Below are 21,690 nucleotides of genomic sequence, written 5' to 3'. Positions count from 1 at the left end.
GCCTAAGTTAGAGAACAAGTTATACATACAAAATTTATGATAAACGCTTAATATAAACAACACTACACTAAAATTTGGACCACCTAGATATTAATCACTTAATATAGGATTTAACAGGTCTTATAGGTTCATGCAAACTCCACGACTCCAGTTTGTAACTCAGGCTCTCTGCTATCAAATTTTAGTTTCTAAGCCTGAACAAAAATGATGATGATTATCAAGAACCCTAATGACAACATCAGGGATTATCTTACCTTGACAAAGCTTCCTGCAGAGCCACAGGAGACATTATTAAACTGTTTGCAGAAGCAGAGTAAGTCAAGTGAGACAAGTAAATAGAGCTTGATGTCTAAAATTGGTAGATTGCCCCATTAAGTCAAAGTTCGCTCATAGGACTTTTAATTTTTAGCATGTTTTTTTTTATGATGGTGGTGCTACTTTCCTTGATTAAGTAAAGGATAAATACTTATTAGAACTAAGTAGGTAATGCCAGTCTTATTGATCTTAATCTTGGCTGTATTATGGTACATCTGCTGCTAACAGGCTTATCAATGCCAACATACAGTATGTACTTATAGTAATACATGTGCTAATATGGGGCTACTAATGCTACTATGGACAATAGTGGCAATGTTGATACTAAATCTGATGCTAATACTTGAACAAATATTGAGGTAACTTCGACACCTTCCACAGGTTCCCCTACCACTAAAGCTTAAGAGTGTTAATGCCAATAGTAAACACAATCCTGATCCTAAAGCCATATACTGTGTGTGCGCCACAGTTCTCCCAGTTGGCCACTAGATGGTATTTTTAGCCCTGCAAACACCTGAACCACCTGTGACACTCTAAACAGTTTAACAGGACACTCTAAACAGTTTAACAGGAGCTTGCATGTTGTCATTGTTTACAGGAATAATGAAATAAAAAGAATAAAAATGAAACATTAAGAAAAAAGAAAAAGTAAATATAGATCACAGTTTTTTTGTAATGATTTTGTTTTATTTTAAAGGGCCAGTGTTTTCTATTAAATCATCCTCAAAACTTCCCAGGGCTTTTTTGACTTAAAATGTCAAACTTTTATCCACTTTTTTATTTTATTCCTTTACTTTCTGGGACACGAGTTATTCGAACTCAGCTTTGGGTCACCTGTACAAATCAAACAACAGCCAGTGAGCCACAGGGAAATCCCTCTTGGCCTGCATGGAAAGACAAATGGGATTACAGGTCCTGGGCACTACTTGCATAACGTGACACTGCTGATACCTGAGGACTTGTGACAGCTCCTGCAGTGTAAATACAACACAGGGCTTCCCTCACATGTCATGGCAAGTTCACACTCTGCAGGTCCTCTGCTGGGTGGCTTCATTTATCTGCGCCGCATCGTAGAGGATATCCAGCTAATTACAGAAGCGTCTGCCTGTGGGCCAAGGTCAGCTCTTCTTGGAACATAAGAGAACAGAAGGGCTTAACGTCTGGTAATCAGATCCCCTGTTGGACGAGGAGGAGTGGCACCTGCAGCAAGAGGCCCGGAGGCTAATCAAAGCCTTCTCCGTTTCTTTACAGCCCATAGCGCAGGAATTCCAGCGCAATAGAATTTCAAGTCAGAGCTGTCTAGGTTGGCTCTGAGAATGTCTCTGTATACAAAGACCTCTTTTACGGCTTGCAGTAAAATGCATTTGTTGTAGATCGGATGACAATTGTATAGTGCTTGACCACATGAAAGTATAGGTGTAAATGGCGTTCGTAATTCGTGGGAAATGGCGTCCCACAAATGATGTGACGTACTTCATGTTAAGTTATGGAGGCTAGGTTTAGGAAAAGAAACATGATGACAAGGTACCTTAAAATAACTCAAAGTTCACCTGGTTTCAGATGGTTCTGAAAACTGGTCTCATGGGAACAAGTCCTGTGTTGTTTGACCCATCTACCACTCCAGTGTGCCTGCTTACTGGGAAATTTTTGGCCTTTTTAGTACCTCCTGCTTTACTCCCATCAATGCATTAGTCACATGATCGCAGCCTTCCCAATTACCTGGGTTATACATGAGTTACTGGTTCATGATTAAGTGGATTGTATATGAATTGCGGTGAATTAATTTTAGCAGCTATACATACAAACAGTGCTTTAGAACATGCTGAAATGCACCCAAAACTTATTGAAGATAACTTGTGATCTGATTGGCCTGGAGGTGGTCAGGGACGCATTGTGACCACACTGAACACAATTACATTTTCCAATCCACATACAACAACTACATGGGCAGATATATAATTCTGCACAACTGTTCCAAATCAGCACGGAAGCAGCAATTGGCCAGTTAGCAAGCTAAGCTGCTAGCAGGAAAACAGGGAGAAAGCTTATTGGATATTCAAGACACTCATGAATGGAGTCATGACGAGACCAAGTCTGCTTTCAGTTTGGTCCGAAGAAAGGATTCAAGCGAAATTTTGCAATTCATATCACAACTGAGCAATTTATTAAGCAATAGCTGAGCAAATGGTGAAAAACTGTGACAACTGTTTGGTTGTTTGAGCTTGATAGAGCAATTAAATCTCATTGTGGACATTGGAGGCACATATTAATACCAGGTGTACATGTAAACAGGTTAAATCATATCGAGATACTAGCTGGATATGAAACGCATTTCAGTGCAAGGTGTAAAGGGGCTCTCTCCACCAACAGTAGACAAAAGAAATGACATTTCGCCAGAATTGTATTTTATATGATTTCATTTGACAAATAAATAAATCGATGGATTGCTTTATTAAAAACACATCATCTGTTTTGCATTTAAAACCAAAAACAAAGCAATGCACTGTGTATTTCTTATTGCTTCTTCTGTAATTGTCCTGAACTGACTTGTTTGCAGTACAGCACATGGCCTTGGTATTTTGTGTTTATCTAAGAAATCTAATCTGAGGAAGCACTCACACAAGTTAAATATTACTGAGAACTTCAATGCTTAGTATGGCAGATCTACTGTATGTGTTTCAGGCAGATATAACCTTACATAACCTAACATTTCTAAGGGAAAACAAGGACAGCAGAAACTAAATCAGAAGGGCTCTGTTGCTCTCAGTATGCACTCTGGCATCCTCTGTAATATGTTTTAGGTAACATCAAACTGCAGAGACTTTGGTCAAAAAAAGGTACATATTTTTTACTTGCAGGGAAATGTGCATCATATATTAATATGAGCAGGCAGCGTACATTTAAAGTACCTTTAAAATCAGTTTCATTAGGGCTTTTCAGACGAGGCCTAGTTTGGAATAAATATAACAATCACAATACTACTAGGCTACTACTAATACTACTATTACCACAGCTCCTACTACTATTATTATTACTACTGCTACTACTGCTACTAAAACCACTACTATTACTACTCCTACTGCTACTACTATTACTACTACTACTGCTAAGCATACTACATAGTGCCTTGGACACCAAATGTGCTCAGTCCGGCACTGAACAAAGCACTTCATTTGGAGTGTACTGACAGCTTAAGCCAGAGCTTTCAGCTTCATTAGTGCTGGGCAATCAGCTGTTTTACACTTGTATCCTTAAACGTGGGATATCCCAGCCTGATCCCAGGGCTTACTAAATGCCACTGCAAAGCAGGGTTATCCCTGACCTTTCGCTGTGGTCCCTGACAAGGAAAAGTTTAGATGACTACCGTGAATCAAGGTTCTAAGAGGTTTAATTAATGATCCCTGTGGAGACATCTGCCCTTTGCATTTGACCCTCCCTAACTACTCAGAAGGAGCCGGTAACCACAGGGCAACAAAGTAAAGTCAGTGCCTCCAAACAGAGACGTGCATCTGTTTTACTGTGGGAGGCAACAAGTGCTTTAAAGATCCTAAGTTTGGCCTCTGATTTCTTGCAGTGATACTGGACCTAAGATGTACTGCAGGTACGTGAGCCAGTAGGGTTGGTCGGTACCACCCGGGGGGAATAATTCTCATAGTGATTTTAAGCCAGGTATACATCTCTAGTGTTAAAAAAAATGTGATAGCCTTGCACCGGTGGCAGCTTTCTGTGTGCTATCACTTGATTTATAACCCCATAGGAAAACTAAAAAAGAGCTAAAAAAAAAAAAGCCTGGCGGAATGGAGGTTAAGTCATATAAATCCATGTAAATTGACAATGCAAGCTCTGAGAGCTACCAAACTTGTCATGCCTGACGACAGGATATCCCTCTACATAACAGAAAAAAACAGAATGCAAATATCTCAATGCAAATAGGAGATACAGACTTATAAACACATACCTAAAATAGGTGGAAATGTAAAAGATGGTTTATTTTTGGCAAATTTTAAATAAGATGTAGAATAAAGTGGTTTTGATGAAATATCACTATCTAAAGCTCAGATTTGATTCCTTTTTTTTTCCTGATAGAAGCCTTCATAACACATAAGTGTCCAAGGGCCACTGGAAAGTTGAAATCCATAGATAATTTCTGTTTTTACAGTTTCTGGCTGTCATGTGAATTGTCCTGTGGATTTTATCCTTTTTATGTTTTAAAACATCTTGCCAAAGGATGGCAGTTGAAAATTAGCCAGCTGGCCAACACTGGCACATTTACAGAAATGTTGATTAATGTGCATTGTCCTTATAAATAAAATAAATGATAAATGTTGAAATGTTGTTTTGTTTTGGCGACACTGAACACCACCAAGTGTTCAGTGTCCTCTTCTTTCTCCATCTTCCATCCTCTGCCAACAGGGCTTGGGACTTTGGGGTCGTTCTCCAACCTTTGCCAGCAAAGACAAGATTGATGCCCCATTATTCCTGAAGTGTGGCACTAGAACCCATACAAGGCTTGTGGATAATAGGAGGGTGGCTGCCACAGTTGGCATATTACATCCTATTACACTCCTAGAGTTGGGCCAGGACTGGGACCTCTCCCCAGAACTGATGGACAAACTCGAGGACTGGGACCTCTCCCCAGAACTGATGGACAAACTCGAGGCATTTACATGTGCCCTGTATGCTCCGAAACCATCAACCACCAAGGTCAACGAGCTCAGGTATCACCTTTTCTGTACCCAAAAAGGTGAAATCGAAAGCCATCAACTCCCACCGTGTAAGGACTGCTTAAGAAAACATGCACAGCGAGCCAACTATCAAGCTCGTATATGGAGAAGGTGTTTGGAGAACGACCCCCAAGTCCCAAGCCCTGTTGGCAGAGGATGGAAGATGGAGAAAGAAGAGGACACTGAATACTGGATGGAAGGCCAGCCAGCAACGGAGGCCATCCTGGATCTACTGGCCTGTAACTGTACAAAAAAATCCACACTTCCAAGATGTGCGTGTGTTGCAAATGGCCTCAGATGTACAGACGTGTAGACTGGCACAATGTGAGAACCAGGCATCTACCAATGATAGTGTGGAAAGTTCAGATGAAGATGTGGAAAACGAGGATGACTGTTGTGATTATTAGGTAATGTAAAAGAAGTAAATAGTACAGTAACAATAATAGTGTTTGCCCGCATCGCTTGTTTGGTGTGCCCTGCCTTACCTTGTCTCTGTCTCTGCCTCAGGATTATCTTGTCCTCCAGTCACCTCAACTTTTATTCCCTCATGGAGTGCTCAGCCTGACTCACCGCCCTCTCCCTGGTCACAGTTTAAAGCCTACTACTGTTGGTCAGTTGCAAGCTTTTGAGTTTCATATATTCATGTACACTTGTAGTTAGAATTAATCCTCCTTACCACTTTGTTCTGCTCTAACCAGCTGTCTCCTCTACTTCTTCCAGGCCTCCTCCACTGACTCCACCGTTTTGTTTTCTTTCATTTGGGACACCTCATATGTTTAGTGGACTGACTCCCTGAATCTGCAAGCTATCTTTACAGTTTTGGTTGGATTCAGTACAACCACACCTTTCCAACAAGCCATCATATGTGTTGCTATGACAATCCATGGCAGAGATATTGCAAAGTAATTGACAGCATTCTACATAGATGCCCATCTTTTACATTTCCGCCTATTTTAGGTATGTGTTTATAAGTCTGTATCTCCTATTTGCATTGAGATATTTGCTATTTCCTATTCTGTAGAGGGATATCCTGTCACTCTTTTTTAGTTTTCCTATGGGGTTATAAAGTGAGTAAAGTAAAGTAAATCAAGTGATAGCACACAGAAAGCTGCCACCGGTGCAAGGCTATCACATTTTTTCTAACACTAGAGATGTAGGCCTATACCTTGCTAAAAATCACTATGAGAATTATTCCCCCCAGGTGGTACCGGTGGGCCAAATTTGGGGTCCTGGCTCATGGACTATTATGAATATTTGGTCAGTCAGTCATTATTTTGAGATGGTTTCTCATTTCTTTGAGATATGTTGGTCATTATTTTGAGGTCTCTCATTATTATGAGATTTCTCAATATTTTGAGAGACTTAGTCATTGTTTTGAGATAGGTAAATCATTATTGTAAGAACTAATCTCATTGTTTTGAGATACTAACTCATAATTCCAAGAAACTCTCTTATTATGTTGAGATACTAAGTCATTATTTTGCTATCAGTCATTTTTCTAAATAGACCAGTAGCTCATTAAATCAGAAATGTTCTCATTATAATGACTTACAGGCTCTTTTGTTTTTCATCACTCTGGTGAAAATGGGCTTCCACACTAGCTCAGCTAGAGTTGGGGAGGAACAGGTAGCCTCTGAATGGGTGGGGCTGAGTGGTGAGTATGTGCATCTGTGAGGGTGTGTATGTGAGGACTATGTGTCATGAAATCCAGACTCCCGCTTTCCCTTTGCTCTCATTTAGCCCTGAGAAGTTGCACAATGGACTTGTCTACACTCTGCCATTTACCTTGTTGCGCATATTTACACAACCACCCACCTGTCATCTCTCACACACATACATTTGTTTGTAACAGCTTTAACCCCAAACCTCTCCTCTTGCATGGAACTGATATTGAATTTATTTGGCCATAGTGAGGATCATTAATGTTTCACTTAGGGACTGTTCAGCTTTTTTGAGGGGGGAGGGATGGTGCAAAAAGGGGAAGGCATGTCAAATATTTTTTTAACCATTTGGGAGGGACTTATGTTTTATTTTTTATTTATTATTTTTACTTTGGTTTAAGGAACGGGCATACGGATTTAAATGGTTGTATTTTGTATTTATTTTACTGCAGTCTTTTTTTCCAAAAAAAAAAAAAATTACAACATTTATCATTTATTTTAAAAAGGATAAAGTTCACAGGACAATTCACATGACAGCCAGAAACTGTAAAAAACAGGACAATTCACATGACAGCCAGAAACTGTAAAAACAGAAATTATCTATGGATTTCAACTTTCCAGTGGCCCTTGGACACTTATGTGTTATGAAGGCTTCTATCAGGAAAAAAATGAATCAAATCTGAGCTTTAGATAGTGATATTTCATCAACACCACTTTATTCTACATCTTATTTAAAATTTGCCAAAAAATAAACCATTTCCATTGACTAACCAGCATGCACAGCCAGAGTGAAAAACCAATGCTTTTTTCAAATCCAGGATTTTGTCTTCAATTTTTCACTTTTACCTTTCAAACATCAAAGAGTAAGAGGCTCAGTGAAAAATACTTGTAGCTCTGGAGAGGATCAAAATAAAAATCAAACACAAAAAGTCACACCCCAGCCACTCCTGCCCTCTGATAAGTACAGAACAGTCCCTCAGTGCCAATTTCACTTGTAAATGTGTAAAGCTCACTTTCCCTCACCTCTAAAGGGTGACTACATGAGTCGGCAAAAACGAGTGATTACATGTTGTTGAGTCATGTTGTGTGTGTGTGTGGGTGTGTGTGTGTGTATGTATGAGAGAAGAGAGATAGAGAGAGTGGAGGGGGCGGGGCATCATAAGCTGACGCCCTGCCTTCTCTGCCATCACGACAACCTCCCATTGAAATAATTCTTCGCTGGCTCCGGATGACTTTTTTTTCCGTTTCTCAGCAGAGCGGAAGAAGTGGAGCGTTTCTGACGCAGGTCGGTCCACGCTGTCCGAGGCGCCTCCGTAACAGATACCTGTCTGTGTGGCATGTGACAGCTAGCGAGCGTCTTTATACGCCGAGGAATACATAAGCCGGTCGGCAAGAAGGGGCTCGACCGGTCGAGGGGTTAAAGAGCTCCCCGGTGGTTCCCGGTGTCCCGCCGCGACAGAGATGGAGCGGCTGTGCGGACCAGACAACCTTTTCTGGGTGAGTACGTTTCGTTACCGGTGTCAGCGCCGGTGGGTTGTTATGACTGTCGTGTATGTCACAAGATACACCAACTCCATTGGCCTTGTATATACTTCGCGTACTACCTGACAAGGTTGTGCAATGTTATGTCATGCTTTTGTTTTCTTTCCGGGCAGCCATTCAGAAGTAGCCTACACCACCGGCCATAGCTAACTATAAATAACCCACTTAATAGCATTTACTGTGTTAACGAGCTCCTGAATGTCACGCTGAATTACCTGCTTTCGTTTGTTGAAAAAGTCACACACTGTCCTCTTTCCTCGAGGACCAGCACTCCTGGCAAGTACAGCTAAATGTTATTGTTATTGTAGTAGCCTAAGTGTGATACACCTCCGACATGATAAGGCTCATAACTTATCTCAGGCTCAGTATACAGTAGCTACGTCCCTCCAATAATATTAAAGTGAAAGCACAGCAGAGATAACACCGTAGCCTGTTACAGATACACAAGTGTCACTGGGAATATTTCTCCATGGTGATAAAATCACATACAAGACCAAAGGCACTGTATCCTAGGATAGTGACTCCCAACCCGTCTCCTCGAGGGACCCTTTTCTATCACTAAGTTAAGTGACAGCTCCTAAAAAAGTGATATACTTTATGGATTGTTCATTTTTTATTCAATGCATAACAATAACAGTACATAACTGATTAGCTGCTTAATTTAGCCAAATAGTGAAGGCAATAACTGCAGGAAGCTTGTGTAAAATGAGCAATTTGGATAATAATGATAATCTAAACTTTTAAAATAATTTTATTTTGTTTTCATCATAGAAATAAATGAACACCCCCCCCCCCCTTAAAATCAAGAAGGCTTTGCAAGCTTTGGCAGGGTCGTGACCCTCAGGTTGGGAACCAGTGTCCCAGGAGACCAAATTGTCTGAAACAAGAAATCGTCACATTGATGGAAGACTTCACTCCCCAGATAACCATTTGTATACCAATTACTCACCCTGTGTTCTTTTTAATATGGGAAAGAAACTTTGTTAGTCACGCATGCCTCCACAGTGAATGAATAATCCCCCCCTCCAAAAAACAGGGAAAATTCTTCATGATAAAGTCATAGGGGTCCATGCAAAGCTATATCAAAACATCCATCTACAAACTCTGTCCGGTTAAAAAACTTTAGGTTTAATTTCAAAATGCATAGAAATACAAATGAATGTTCAAACTTTTTATTTATTTTTTTTGGTAAGTGACCATGGTATCAGCGGGACGAGGTGTCCATTATCAGTTTTTAATGGTCTTCACAGAGGCCTTTGCTGCACGTCTGGTGGTTCACGCCTCCACGATGGGCATTCAAAACTGATAATGGAGCACCAATGTTAGGCATTATCCTTTACTTTAAAAGTATAGGTATCATAAATATTACAGGAAATGAGAAATACCATAGGCTTTAAAGTAGGATAAGGTCATTGCTTAGTAGTACCACAAACACATTAAATTCCAATGGGAATATTGTGGAAACTTTCAATTTCTTACACTGCGTAGTTTTCTTTAAAGACCCACCTGGACAGAGACTACCTGGATGCTGACTCTGTGTTAGAGGTAACTGGAGTCATGCTCAGTGTCTTTCTTTCCTCAGAAATAGGAATGCAGGTTTTATCTTGCAACGGTACAAGTTTTTCTACAGCCATAACAAAACATACCACAAGCTCCTGCTTGTACACAGATATTGATGTCTGACACATCTGGTGCTTAAATTGATCCTGAACATTTGTAGATTTTGAGAATGAAAATTCTGCCGTAATTCTTGAATTTACTATTGGTGTCAGTGTGACAGTGGGGAAGTCTGTTTATAGATCTGCTGCTGTGATAAATCAGTGTTCCCTTCTAGGCCTGGGCGATAAGGAGAAAATGTGCGATGTGTAAATTGTGACTAGGATGTGAAAAGTGAACACAGACGTGTGTTTCAAATTATTTTGTTCTGCAAATCTACATTTTGTTTTCTGTGTAATGACAGAATCAGAACAAGCATAACTTTGAACTTTAACATCAGATATGAACATGTAACATTTCCAACAATGTTCAGAATGTTCAATACATTAATGAGCGAAAAACACTCTCAGTTACCAACTTCACACATGGATGTGTGTCACGTCTGCAGCTACTTTACAGTAAACCTGTGGTGCCTCCTTGGCAGTTTTTTGGAGGTTGGGTCTCAGGGTTCATCACTATGAATGACCCGTTTCACATTAAACATGGTCATTTGAAACTGCTGCTGTTATTATGAAGATATGACACCAACTGTTGTGTTTGCTGGAGCACCAGGCTGAGGTACCACTACAGCTTTGTTTTGCTTTTTTATGCCAATCAGATGTCCTCATGCTTGGGGCAGATCTCTTTGTCTGTCAGGCTGTATCCATTAAAGGAACACTTCACCTCCAAAATGATTATTTGTATATCAATTTCTCACCATGTGTTACACTGAATTTATGGACTCCACGGTGAACAAAGAAACCCAAAATCGAAAAAATTCTAGGTGAACTGAAACAAATGGGGACCGTGTTTAACAACAGCATTTAGCTTGTAAAGTGTCATTTATCCGGTTGTATGCTTGTTCATTGCCCAGAAAGCAACAGGTGTGGGTGAGTGACATCAGAACTCTTGGCCAATGAACAAACTGGGAGGCGAGATTTCAATGGAATGTATGAACAGAGTTCAAATGCATGTGTTTGCCCAGGTGCACTACTTGTGCATTCATTAGACTGTTTATGCAGAAGTGTTTTCAATAGTACTAAAACTAAAAAGTTTTAGTGAAAATACATGTGTTAAGGAAGTACTGAGCATTCAATTGGATAAATGAGACCTGGATTATACTGCATGATTTGTGCGAGAGTTTGCAAAGGTAAAATAAAATAAGGTCCCCTGTGACTTCAATTCATCAAGAATTTCCTCAGTTCTTGGATTCTTTGTTCACTGCAGAGGCATTTGAGAAAAACACATTTTTCATAACAAAAATAATGTAACACAGAGTGAGTAATTGACATAACAAATTATTATGTTGGGGGTGAAGTATTCCTTTAAGAAACACCTCTGTGCAACAAACTCAAGAGCTTTGAGGGTTGTTTCAAAGAGGGTTAAGACTGTGCGCCACAGGGCTGTCTTGTTTTTGAGGCCATCTGAGGTGACCTAAACTAGTTGCTGCTGTTTACTTTCACTTCAAACAAACTGGACGCAGTTGTAATCCTCCATCACTCAACAATGCAAGTTCAGTGCCAGTCAGGTTAAACACTATGAGGCTTGACCAAGGATTTGATTTGCAATCTCTTTGTTTGTGAAAATGTGTCATATTTAACCTGCATCTTTACCTCTACTTTATAGGTCAAAAAAGGTTTACGCTTGTAAAATCAGCACTCGCATTGGTCATTGCTTTGCTGGTAGATTTTTAAATAAGCTTTTCAAAGAATGCCTGGTCACAGTTTTAAGTGAAAAGGAGGTGTGAATGTCTAGGTACGCTAAATGGTAGGTTTTCACTTTCGTGCTTTACAAGAGAAGATTGAAAAATGCGATTGATTCAGATCTGATTTTTTTATTCCAAAACACATCAACGTTGAGACCCAAACTGTTGCTGGACAAGAACTTTAAAATCATTGAAAACCCCTTGAGTTTGACATTTGTGTCAGTCTAACTGCGGGGAAGTGTGTTTATAGTTGGCAGTGGTAAATCACTGTTTCCCACATGAAGGCTGTGTGATGAAGAGAAAACTTGCAGTGTGTAAATATTATGGGGTGCAGCAGTATCAGTTTGTAATTGTTTGTGATACAATTATGCTGTTCTCCTTTTCACTTTAATATCCCAGTATTTTGCAATGTCTTGTGAAAATCCAGAGTATAATTGGGATGAAATTGAAATTGTATTATTTTTGCAGTAGTCCCCTGAATGTCGAAGATTTGAATCCTCAGTCAGGAAGAGGGGCTTTCACCAGTTAGGCTCTGAGATAATGTTATTTTCTGCCTTCTGTTTAAACATTGTGAATTTACAGCTCACAGCAACTTAACATGATACAATCTCTGGCTTTTGTTTGATATCTAGTGTGGACGAAAATTGTTGTTGCACATTTCCGATCTATCATAAGTGTAGTGTTTACCGACAGTGCAGATGCATTTGTTGTACTGGGTGGGATAATGTATCACTCATCAGGAGCATGTAGCTGGATGCTGTGGCTGGAAAAATGATTTGCATGTTGCGTGATCTTTGCTCCCTGTCTGACTCTGCTGGGTCATGAAGGTCCAAGATATTGAGACTGAAAGTTCATTATTGAGTTAGCAAACAGCAAGAGGTGTAACATTCTCAAAACAAATACCATTAGGAAGTGTTGTAACTTTATTTTTAGTGCTTCTCATCTTTGTTGGAATAAAAAATTGCGATTGAAAGTTAACCAATAACCCTTGAAACAGCAGTTGGCAACTTTGAAGCCAACATTGTGGTTCGCAACCCGTTGCTTGAACTTATCACTTCACTGTGACTGCTCCTTCTTGTTTCAACACTCCCTTGCAAAATCAAAAACACCCACTAATGGGAAATAGGGCTGCAACTAACGATTATTTTCATTGTCGACTAATCTGTCGATTATTTCTTCGATTAGTCGACTAATCATTTTATCGTAAAATGTGTTAAAATGTTGAAAAATGTCGGTCTGTCTCTCCAAAACCCCAAAATTATGTCATCTAATGTCTTGTTTCGTACTCATGCCAAAGGGTTTTAGTTCACCGTCATGGGAGAGTGTGTAAAGCTGCCAATATTTGAACGTAACAAGCTGCAATAAGAGTATTTTGGGGTACTTTTATAGTACTTTTTTTATGAAAAATGACTCAAACCGATTAGTCGACTACTAAAATAGTCACTGATTATTTTAATAGTCGATTAGTCATCGATTAGTCGACTAATCGTTGCAGCCCTAATGGGAAATGTTGAAAATTACATGATCTTGTTTTGTAGACTCATATTTGTTAAATGATTGCAGTAAGTTCGAACCACAGTGACAAATACAGTGTTTCCTGTCGCTGCTGTGCAGAAAAGCCACCCCCTGTTACACCAATTGAATGCTAAAGCAGCAGCAGGATGTTCTGTTTGCATTAACCTAATACAGCTCTGACACAGCATTAGGAGAATGGACAGTTAACAGTCAGGCTGGTATCAATCGGCAATAAAAGCTACTGTATATAGAGGTAATTACTGAATACATTGAATGGCTATTGCTGAAAAGATGTTGACCATAAATAGCATCATCAACTGGATTAGATTTCATTAAAAAAAAGCTTAAAAATGGAACTTCATCTGTTGAGGAAGATCATGTGATACAATCAAACGCTCCTGAACAGCCTCTGATGGACCTTTGGGTGAGATTGTTTTCCCAAGTCCTCAATATGTTAAATGACAAAAAAATACCAGCGCCTGTTCAGCCGTGGCACCAATAACTTACTCAATAAGGAGAAAATCTCTACTTTTCCAATATGCTCTCTGATATTTTTGACAACACTGCGCCATATATCAAATATCAGTTTATCAATACATATTGATTCTGAATATTTGAAATTATTTCTGTACTCATTTTCTGCAGTATTGATAAACCGGTACCAGCTGCACTTCTTATCGTTCTTTACAACAATCATTCTGCCGCTCTCCACTGCTTACCAAGAAAAGAAAAGTCATCATAGTCATGTCATAGCCTTGTTATATTCATGTTTTAATAATAAAAAAAAAATTTTAAGCCCTCAATGTCAATGTTTCCCCATGTTATCGCAAATAGTATTGAATATCAATATTTTTTAAGGTATTGAGCAGCTGTCCTTTTTACAAAAAGATTGCACTATGTGGCTGCTGCAAAGTCCCTTATTTATTCTGCCTTGTCATTGTTACACAGAAACAAACAGCTGTTACATCATGCCGCTCCAGTGTGTGATTTATGACATTCTGGCATCGTGGAAGCAAAAGAGGCGTGACGGCTGGGCGTGACATGTAGCACATCATTGTTGGCCTTTTTGTGTGACATAAAACATTCACGTTAGCAACACTCTCTAAACAATAACAATGGCATTAACGTGTCAATAATAATAACTTACCATCCCTGTTCAATGGCGGCTGATCTTGTCCTCTGCTCAGAGGGCATTCAGAGGGCCAGATCTCATTGTTTTCCCAATTTGCGGACATTTTCAGCTGCTGTTCTTCTTCTTTGAGTTAGCTGCTAACTGTTATTAGCTACTTTTTAAATCTCCTGTGGTGGGTCGTAGTGACACTCATGCTGCCCATGATCCCATCCTGATGGCTGTTTCTTTTATACAGATGTCTCTTCAGGGCTGTTACTACAGCCTCTTTCACACTGCCAGATTTTCTGTGAATGTTGGGCTGTTTTGCCGGCAAGCTTCCAGCGTTTAGACACACAGAGCCGGATTGGCGAGTTGATCCGAGGTGCCCAATTTTCTGCCTTTTAGGGTAGTGCTATTGGCGGAACCCTTTAAGTTTAAAAAGACTGAGGCAGCCTTCCGCCACGGGAGGGGCTGTTGAAGACTTGTGGGAGGAGCTGTTGATGACGCCGCACGTGCGGCAGAAATTAGCGATCAGCTAGTAGCAAGAGGGAAACGCAAACCTGACAGACACTGTAAAGATGAGCAACTGAGGAGACAAGGAATTGCGCGCCCTCCTTGCCCTTGCAAACGAAGAGGCCATTAATCGTCAACTGACGGGGACAGTGAAGAACGGGCCGACTTACGAGAGAATCGCCGAAGGACTGACTAGCCGCAACTTCCCTCCCACATCACTGTTTACGTCATACGCTGAGCTACACGTTTTGTTACTTGCTCACGTCCCCCATTGCCCTGAAAAAGGCGCATTCTACAAAAGTAGGCAGGTGGCATTTGAAAGAAGAGTGATTGGGCTTTCTCCTGCAAGTTTGCACAATTCCTATCTAAAAGGGGCTAACCTCTGATGTCACCTTGAAGGAGTGACAACTCTTTCCCCCCATTCTGCAGTTGTACCTTTTGTACCGAAGCGGAATAACAGCATGAAATTCCTGCCTTGAGGAGGCAGTATAAAGGGGCTAATAATTCAGTGACTACTGGTGTCATTGAAGTGTGTTAAAAAACAAAAGCAATGGTGGATCAAGTGTACTAGGATGTAATAACCACTCTACTGTTACTGTTCTACGCTGGTGTGAACACGCCCGCTCACATGAAGCAACTAACACATGTACTGATTGTGTGTACTCCAGTACCAAAAGCTATGAGACAGGGAAAAAATAACACCTAGCAAGCGCAAAAGTGCAAGTAAATTTTCCATTAGGTGGAAGAATCCTAGAAGGCTATCTGCCACACTGGTGGGTAGATGTTTGTACCAAAATAGTCATAGTCATAAAAAGCTGCTCTGCTGCTCCTCTCTTGTCAGCGTCACAGTTTAACTCACACACAAACACTACAGATGTGTTTTTATGCAAAATGTACTGTGTGTACTGCGAAACTAACTGTCTTGAATGCACCTAGTTTTGTAGCACTGTTTACCGTACTAGACATCAACTGATCTGCTAAAATATCACTTGCTGCCAGTCTGCTGCTGGCTTCAGTTAGGCTAATGGAAATCTGAGGCTCAGCAGTTGCACCCAAACTTATGACAGTGATAAAATAATAACAGGCACTGTAGTTTAAAGCAAACTTTTTATTGCCTCCCGCATTGTTAATGACAGCACATCAGATTTTCTGCTTCCATTCTTACCTTTCACAATAAAAGTCCTTGACATATACACCGCATCGCTTCTTACGAGAGGGAACTTATTCACATGCTGAGGCTGTGGTGATGAGTTGTTTAATCTATTGAAAATATTTTTCTTAAAATTTTGCTTTGGCCTCCACTTAAGCTTGTATTCATGTAATGCCTTATTATCATAATGGAATGTACTGAAACAAATATATGACAGAAAAAGGCAATATATTATTTCGGTTGGTAAAATATGCTCGACCAGTGGATTTTTTCATCTATCAGTCGCCTTGGTCGGCAAGTCAAAAAGTTAATTTTGGACACTGCTATTAGTAGTGTACAAGAAGATGTAGCAGATGCAGACAGCATGTCTGGCATGTAGTACACATGAAACAAGCTAGTCCAAAACCTATTTATCAGCAGCAGTAAATACCAACAATTCAGTCTGTCAGCAGCAGCTTTGATTACAGTTGTGTTGATAGAAACGCAAACAGAGTTTACTTCGAATGCACTGTGTTCTGACAGACTGTGTAAAGTATAAGGGATTGCATAAGTCCGGAATAATTTATGTCTTTGATAGTTAGGTTGGGTGCTGTTGGCTGAGGCTGGATGGAAACTGAAAAAGAGGAAGCTGTTGTAATTGAAGAAGTCAGAGTCATGATTGACAGGGGACATTTGGTGGGAAATGCTCACCAGTAGTTAGTGTGCATTTGTTATGTTGTGTTTCCTTGTACTTAAAATGAGAGAAAGAAACATACTGTAGCTAAAGGTCACGCTTTCCACACTTTAAATGGACAGTCTGACTGTAGTCTGATTGTAGGTAAACAATAGTAGTATTGATAATGACTGCATAATGAAATGTAGAAGGAGATTAGGCAATTGTTTTCTACTTTTGGCTTGTCATTTCTTAGCTCCCAAATTTTGTCTAAAAATCACCTCCAACTTTTCATTTTTATTTCTATATGTAATTGTGTCCCATTAAAACCAACTCCCAGAACTTATTTTTTTTCTTAGACAATTGAATAAATAAAATAGTTTGAGCCAGAGTGCACAATTGTGACTCCATAAAAATAGAAAATGTTACAACATCAGAAGTTGGAACCTGGGAAGGATCAAGAGCTTTGACAGTTTCTGACTTTTGCATTAAAAGTTCTTTGATGATTAGACAGATGCTCATTCATTTATGACCAAATCTGTGCTGGGCCACGGCTTTCCTTAGCAACACAATCGCTCCCTACTGGTCAATTGTGAAATCACATTTTCTTGCATTTGTATCCCCCCCAGTGGTCAGTTTCAATGAAACTTTCAGGTTATGTCTTAGGTACTCATGTGGACCTATTTTGCAAGTTGTGATGACTGGCCCAAGTGTTGTAGAGTTATGTTTACTTGTTTGCATATATGCCGAGCAAAGCCCTTTTTTCTGTTCATTGGTCAGTATCTTCAAAACACATATATCAACAAGCTTTAGCCTAACATTTGATAAGTTTGGTTCAATAATGACAGGAAATTTGGTTGCAATCTGACCTACAGTTTAGTAGATGTCAAAAATGTGTTATTCAAAAAATTAAGAAATCTTGTCAGGTGGACTTGAGGCTTTAAGGAGAGGACACTGAGCTTGACTTCTTTGCTGAATTTCAAGTCAGTCGGACTTATGGAGTGAGGAACGTGGCCTTTCCACAGTTGCATTTTTGGGCCTTAATTATAGCGCCCCCATTAGGTTGATTGTGGTCATGTTTGTTGAACAGCATATTTGCACTCACCTTCAATCATTTGTGAGAATTTCATGTGTCTTCGATCTACCATCTCATGGGACTTAGCAAAAATGTTAGGGAAAAAGAGTAATAATGATAAATTGGCATAAAAACAAGGGTTTCATCTCTGAGAGCTTGAACCTCTAAGTAAGTCCTACTTAACTTAGCTGACTGGTGTACAGCCTGTGGAACTGCAGTGTCATGAATAGAGAGGGGGATGGGGATCAGTGGTAGGTCGTTGGGTCCACACATTCGCAGCTCAGTCAAGCTCCTGTTTGTAACATTTAATAATGTCAAAGAAAAGCCTCCTCTGTTACAGCTATTTCCTGAACTGAAATCTTGCCAACCCAGCAAAAAAAATCAGGAATTGAGAATGGTCAAGTGGTGTCTTTTGAGTCTTAGAATGAAAGGGATTTCCCAGCCTTGTGACCAAAAAACAGTGCTAGTGGCAATATGCCAAATTGCTTTTCAAAAATGTACTTTACATTTGTAAAATAAGTCCTTTCAGAGCATCAAAACTAGTTATTTCATGTTATCCATGTCCTCCTGCAGGCTGGTCTGTGATTTATTATCCTTACAGTCTGGGTCACTTCCAGTGTGTTCTGCAGCTGTTTTTATTGGTTTTCATTCCTAAGTAAGACATCAAAATCCCTCTAATCAATCAAATCATAACCATTGCATTGCGAATAGGAATGTCTATCCTATAATTGGCATTTCAGGAATATGGTAGTGTCCGGTAAACTATGAGGAACACAGATCCATGAATAACATTGCAAATGTTTTCCATGTTGGGAGTGTAAATGAAAATGGCCAGCAGCAATTCCTGTCCTCCTGCAGTCTTTATTGTCGTCAGCCTTCCATTCATACTACTCAACAGCTTTTCAGTGTAACACAGAACAGATGGACAGCATGCTGCAGTTTTAATAGTCTACCCTCTAAATTCACTAGAAAGCATAAGATAAGTGCGTCACCCCCACACCACCTGCACTACTTTAGAAGTGTGTTAAATGTAACTGATCAGTATAACAACACTAATACAAATACCTTGTTTTTTTAAATGATCTTCCTTGGTACATAACATTGCTATTAATGCTTTGAGCAGCAGTACTCATGTGATTCACTAGATCCACAAAATGATACAGTAATTTAAACCAAAATGACACAGAGGTGAAATAATAAGATAGTTAAGGAAATTGTATCACTTGATATTTTCTGTGATAAAAGACTTTTTCACTCTCCTGGTTAAGCATGCTTTAGCCTCTGCAGCCTCATACCCAGGCATAGTGATATTAAAGAAACTAATCTATGGCCAGCCATCTATGGCCTCTGAGAGACAGGCGGCTGCGAAAATAGCAGCATGCAATTAACCGTAATCGCATCACGATTATTGCACCAATGCTGGCAGCACTAATATCAGCATTTCAGGAAATATGCCAAGCATTAGATGAGAAGATTGATATCACTCTCTGTGGTAAATATAGAACTTCCATCAGCTGCTGGTTAGCTAAGCTCAGCATGAAGACCGGAAATGGGGAAATAGCAAGTCATCTAAGGGTGAAAAAAAATCCAGATATGACAAAATGTTATCATGATAAAACTTTAAGACAATTTTGATAATTAACATAATAAATGTCTAATTATCATTTCTTTCAAGTTTAAAGGCTGGTTTTTGCCCCTGAATGAAAGTTGAAGACACCAGACAGTTAATTGTGGTTTAAACTATTATTTATTGTCTGAACAGTCACTTCACATCATGACATACACTCGCTAAACAGTGGACATTGAACAATTCTGAGGTAGATTCGGCAGCATGTCAAACTCTTTGGGCAGATGGTTTAAACATTTTGTCAGTGTTTTAGCTGACAATGGAAAAGGAATAAATAGACAAAAGAAAAATCTCAACTGTGGTCAGTGTTCTCTGTACAAGTTTTACACCTTGTATTTGCATTATACTGAAATCCAGCTGGGGAGATAGCCAACAGCCAATTGGGGAGACCCAAGTCAAATATTCACTATCTATCTAGCTTAGAATATGCCGCATAGTAAATGTGCTGTAAAACCAAAACAATGAGCTAAAACGTGCTTAAAAGCTCAGCAGAATTGCAGAGCAGGATAAAGCTCTAAAATGAAAGAAAAAAATCTGGAGATGTGGAGTACCAGACTTCCTACTCCTCCTCTCTGCCTGAGGCTAGATGCTTGAGGCTACATTAGCTGCTACACCTGAATCTCCAAACAAACTCTTGCCAGTCAAGTTGCATTGTTGGAAATGTAGGCTCAGGTTTCGACATGGAAGAATGTGTGCAATAAAAACAACAATGTCTCTGGTTCTGGTGCATCAATTTTAATCATTTTTGAAAACCTGTCTCATTGTGAGCCTGACAGTGTTCCTGGAGTGCAATGCTAAATGGGTGGAGTACAAATCAGCTCTGACTGTCTCATTGTGGAATCAGTTAATGTTTCCTGACCGAGTCCTGTAGAAATGTATCAATCACTGAGTTATGTATAAATGTTCAATTTAATTTTTGTCTGTGTGATTTACCAAATAGTTTTTGACCTGGCGCCAGCTTGCTGCCAAAGGCTTTACCACTAATGTTGTCTCAGTCAATTATTCTCCATAATGGCCACTTACTGTATAGTTCTATATCATCTTCTGACATGACATGAATCGAAAATGGTTCACTGCACATGTTTTGGATTTCATCCAGGAAATCTCTGCCGGCCATATGGCAAGTCCATGTTGTGGGGCTCACACATGTGACATCTGGAATAGGCATGGGGATCAAAGAGAAATTCATTGGCAGTATTTTCACAGCTTCATTTTTCCGTCAGACAGCGTGTTCTGACGGGGAAGCCGTTAGCAACTTCAGTTCCCCATCTATGCTCTTGTCAAAACCATCAGACACCATTGATAAAAACAGTCATGTTAGCTTACTGAACATGAGCTGCTGGTCTATTGCTGCTATAGTCAATTAGTTCGTTTGTGTTGTTGTGGGACTTTGGAGAGTCCTGACTAACCCTTTTAAATGTACAACAACACACCAACACAAACAAAATAACTGCTCGAGGCAGTAGTAGACCAGCAGCTCCGCTCTTTACGGGGAACTGCCCATTGGTCCGACAGCCCATTGGTCCGACATCCCATTGTTCCGACCATATTAAACCCATTGTTCCAAAGTCTGTTCTGAAATCATTATGATGCCCTGTGGTTAAGGTCTGGTTAGGTTTAGGCACAAAAACCACTTGGTTAGAAGATCATGGTGTGGGTTAAAATGAAAAAGAAAGTGACAAACACATAAGCCGTGAGCCTGCTTCGCCTCAAGCCTTTCCCAGCTGACCCAGAGCCGGTCGCGGCGCACCGTCAAGGTAGAAATATGCCCGCCGGGAGCCGTTCAGCACCGCGGACAGTCGGACTAATGGGATGTCGGACCAATGACATGGACCCCTCTTTAGGAATGTCAAATAATGTTTTTCTCAATAGAGGCTGGCTTTAAAATGGCTGACAGCAAAGTACACATTAAAAATATTCTAAATATAGGTTAAACGTAAAGTAACAATTATAAACCATAAGTAACTACTGTAACATTTTTACTGACCTCCATGCTGCTTTCTACTGTTTACTGATGTACTACAGACAATGAGAAAGGAGTCTATTGCATATTCACAATGGGTGTTCCTATGTTTAAAAACCCTGTATGCACTAATCTTAAAAGAACCTTGCAACCTTGCTCACCATTTTAACATGCTTTTCAAATTTTAGATGGGAATCTAATACAAGGCTGATATACTTAATTTCTGAAACCTGTTCAGTACGTTTCCCGTTAATCTTTAAATTTAACCCATTAGTTTCTTTTAAAGGGCCAGTGTGTAATATTTGGCATGGTTTATTGTCAAATCTGAATTTGAATCTGAATCTTCTACCCATTAATATGTTTATATAAGTGTATGATCGCTATAAAATAAAATTCGTTTGGTTTTCGTAGCCTTATAATTATGCTTTTATATATATATATA

The 21,690-nt window shown here is 39.7% G+C and overlaps 1 protein-coding gene across 4 annotated transcripts in view; it reads left to right on the top strand.

Annotated features, from left to right (window-relative positions):
- Positions 1 to 7,898: 7,898 nt before the first annotated feature.
- The window catches only part of abcc3 (ATP-binding cassette, sub-family C (CFTR/MRP), member 3), a 77,000-nt gene continuing 63,208 nt past the window's right edge, over positions 7,899 to 21,690 (top strand). Inside the window, exon 1 of one of the 4 annotated variants that reach the window (XM_050060507.1) lies at positions 7,899 to 8,197. In XM_050060507.1, coding sequence (XP_049916464.1) covers positions 8,162 to 8,197 — 36 coding nt within the window. In that variant the 5' untranslated portion in view covers positions 7,899 to 8,161. The remainder of the gene's footprint in view (positions 8,198 to 21,690) is intronic. The other 3 variants (XM_050060508.1, XM_050060505.1, XM_050060506.1) reach the window with 3 other exon arrangements.

Source organism: Epinephelus moara, chromosome 13 (genome assembly GCF_006386435.1).
Source record: "Epinephelus moara isolate mb chromosome 13, YSFRI_EMoa_1.0, whole genome shotgun sequence".
NCBI lineage: Eukaryota > Metazoa > Chordata > Actinopteri > Perciformes > Serranidae > Epinephelus > Epinephelus moara.
The sequence above is the reverse complement of the archived record's forward strand: the minus strand, read 5'-3'. Positions and strand labels throughout refer to the sequence as shown.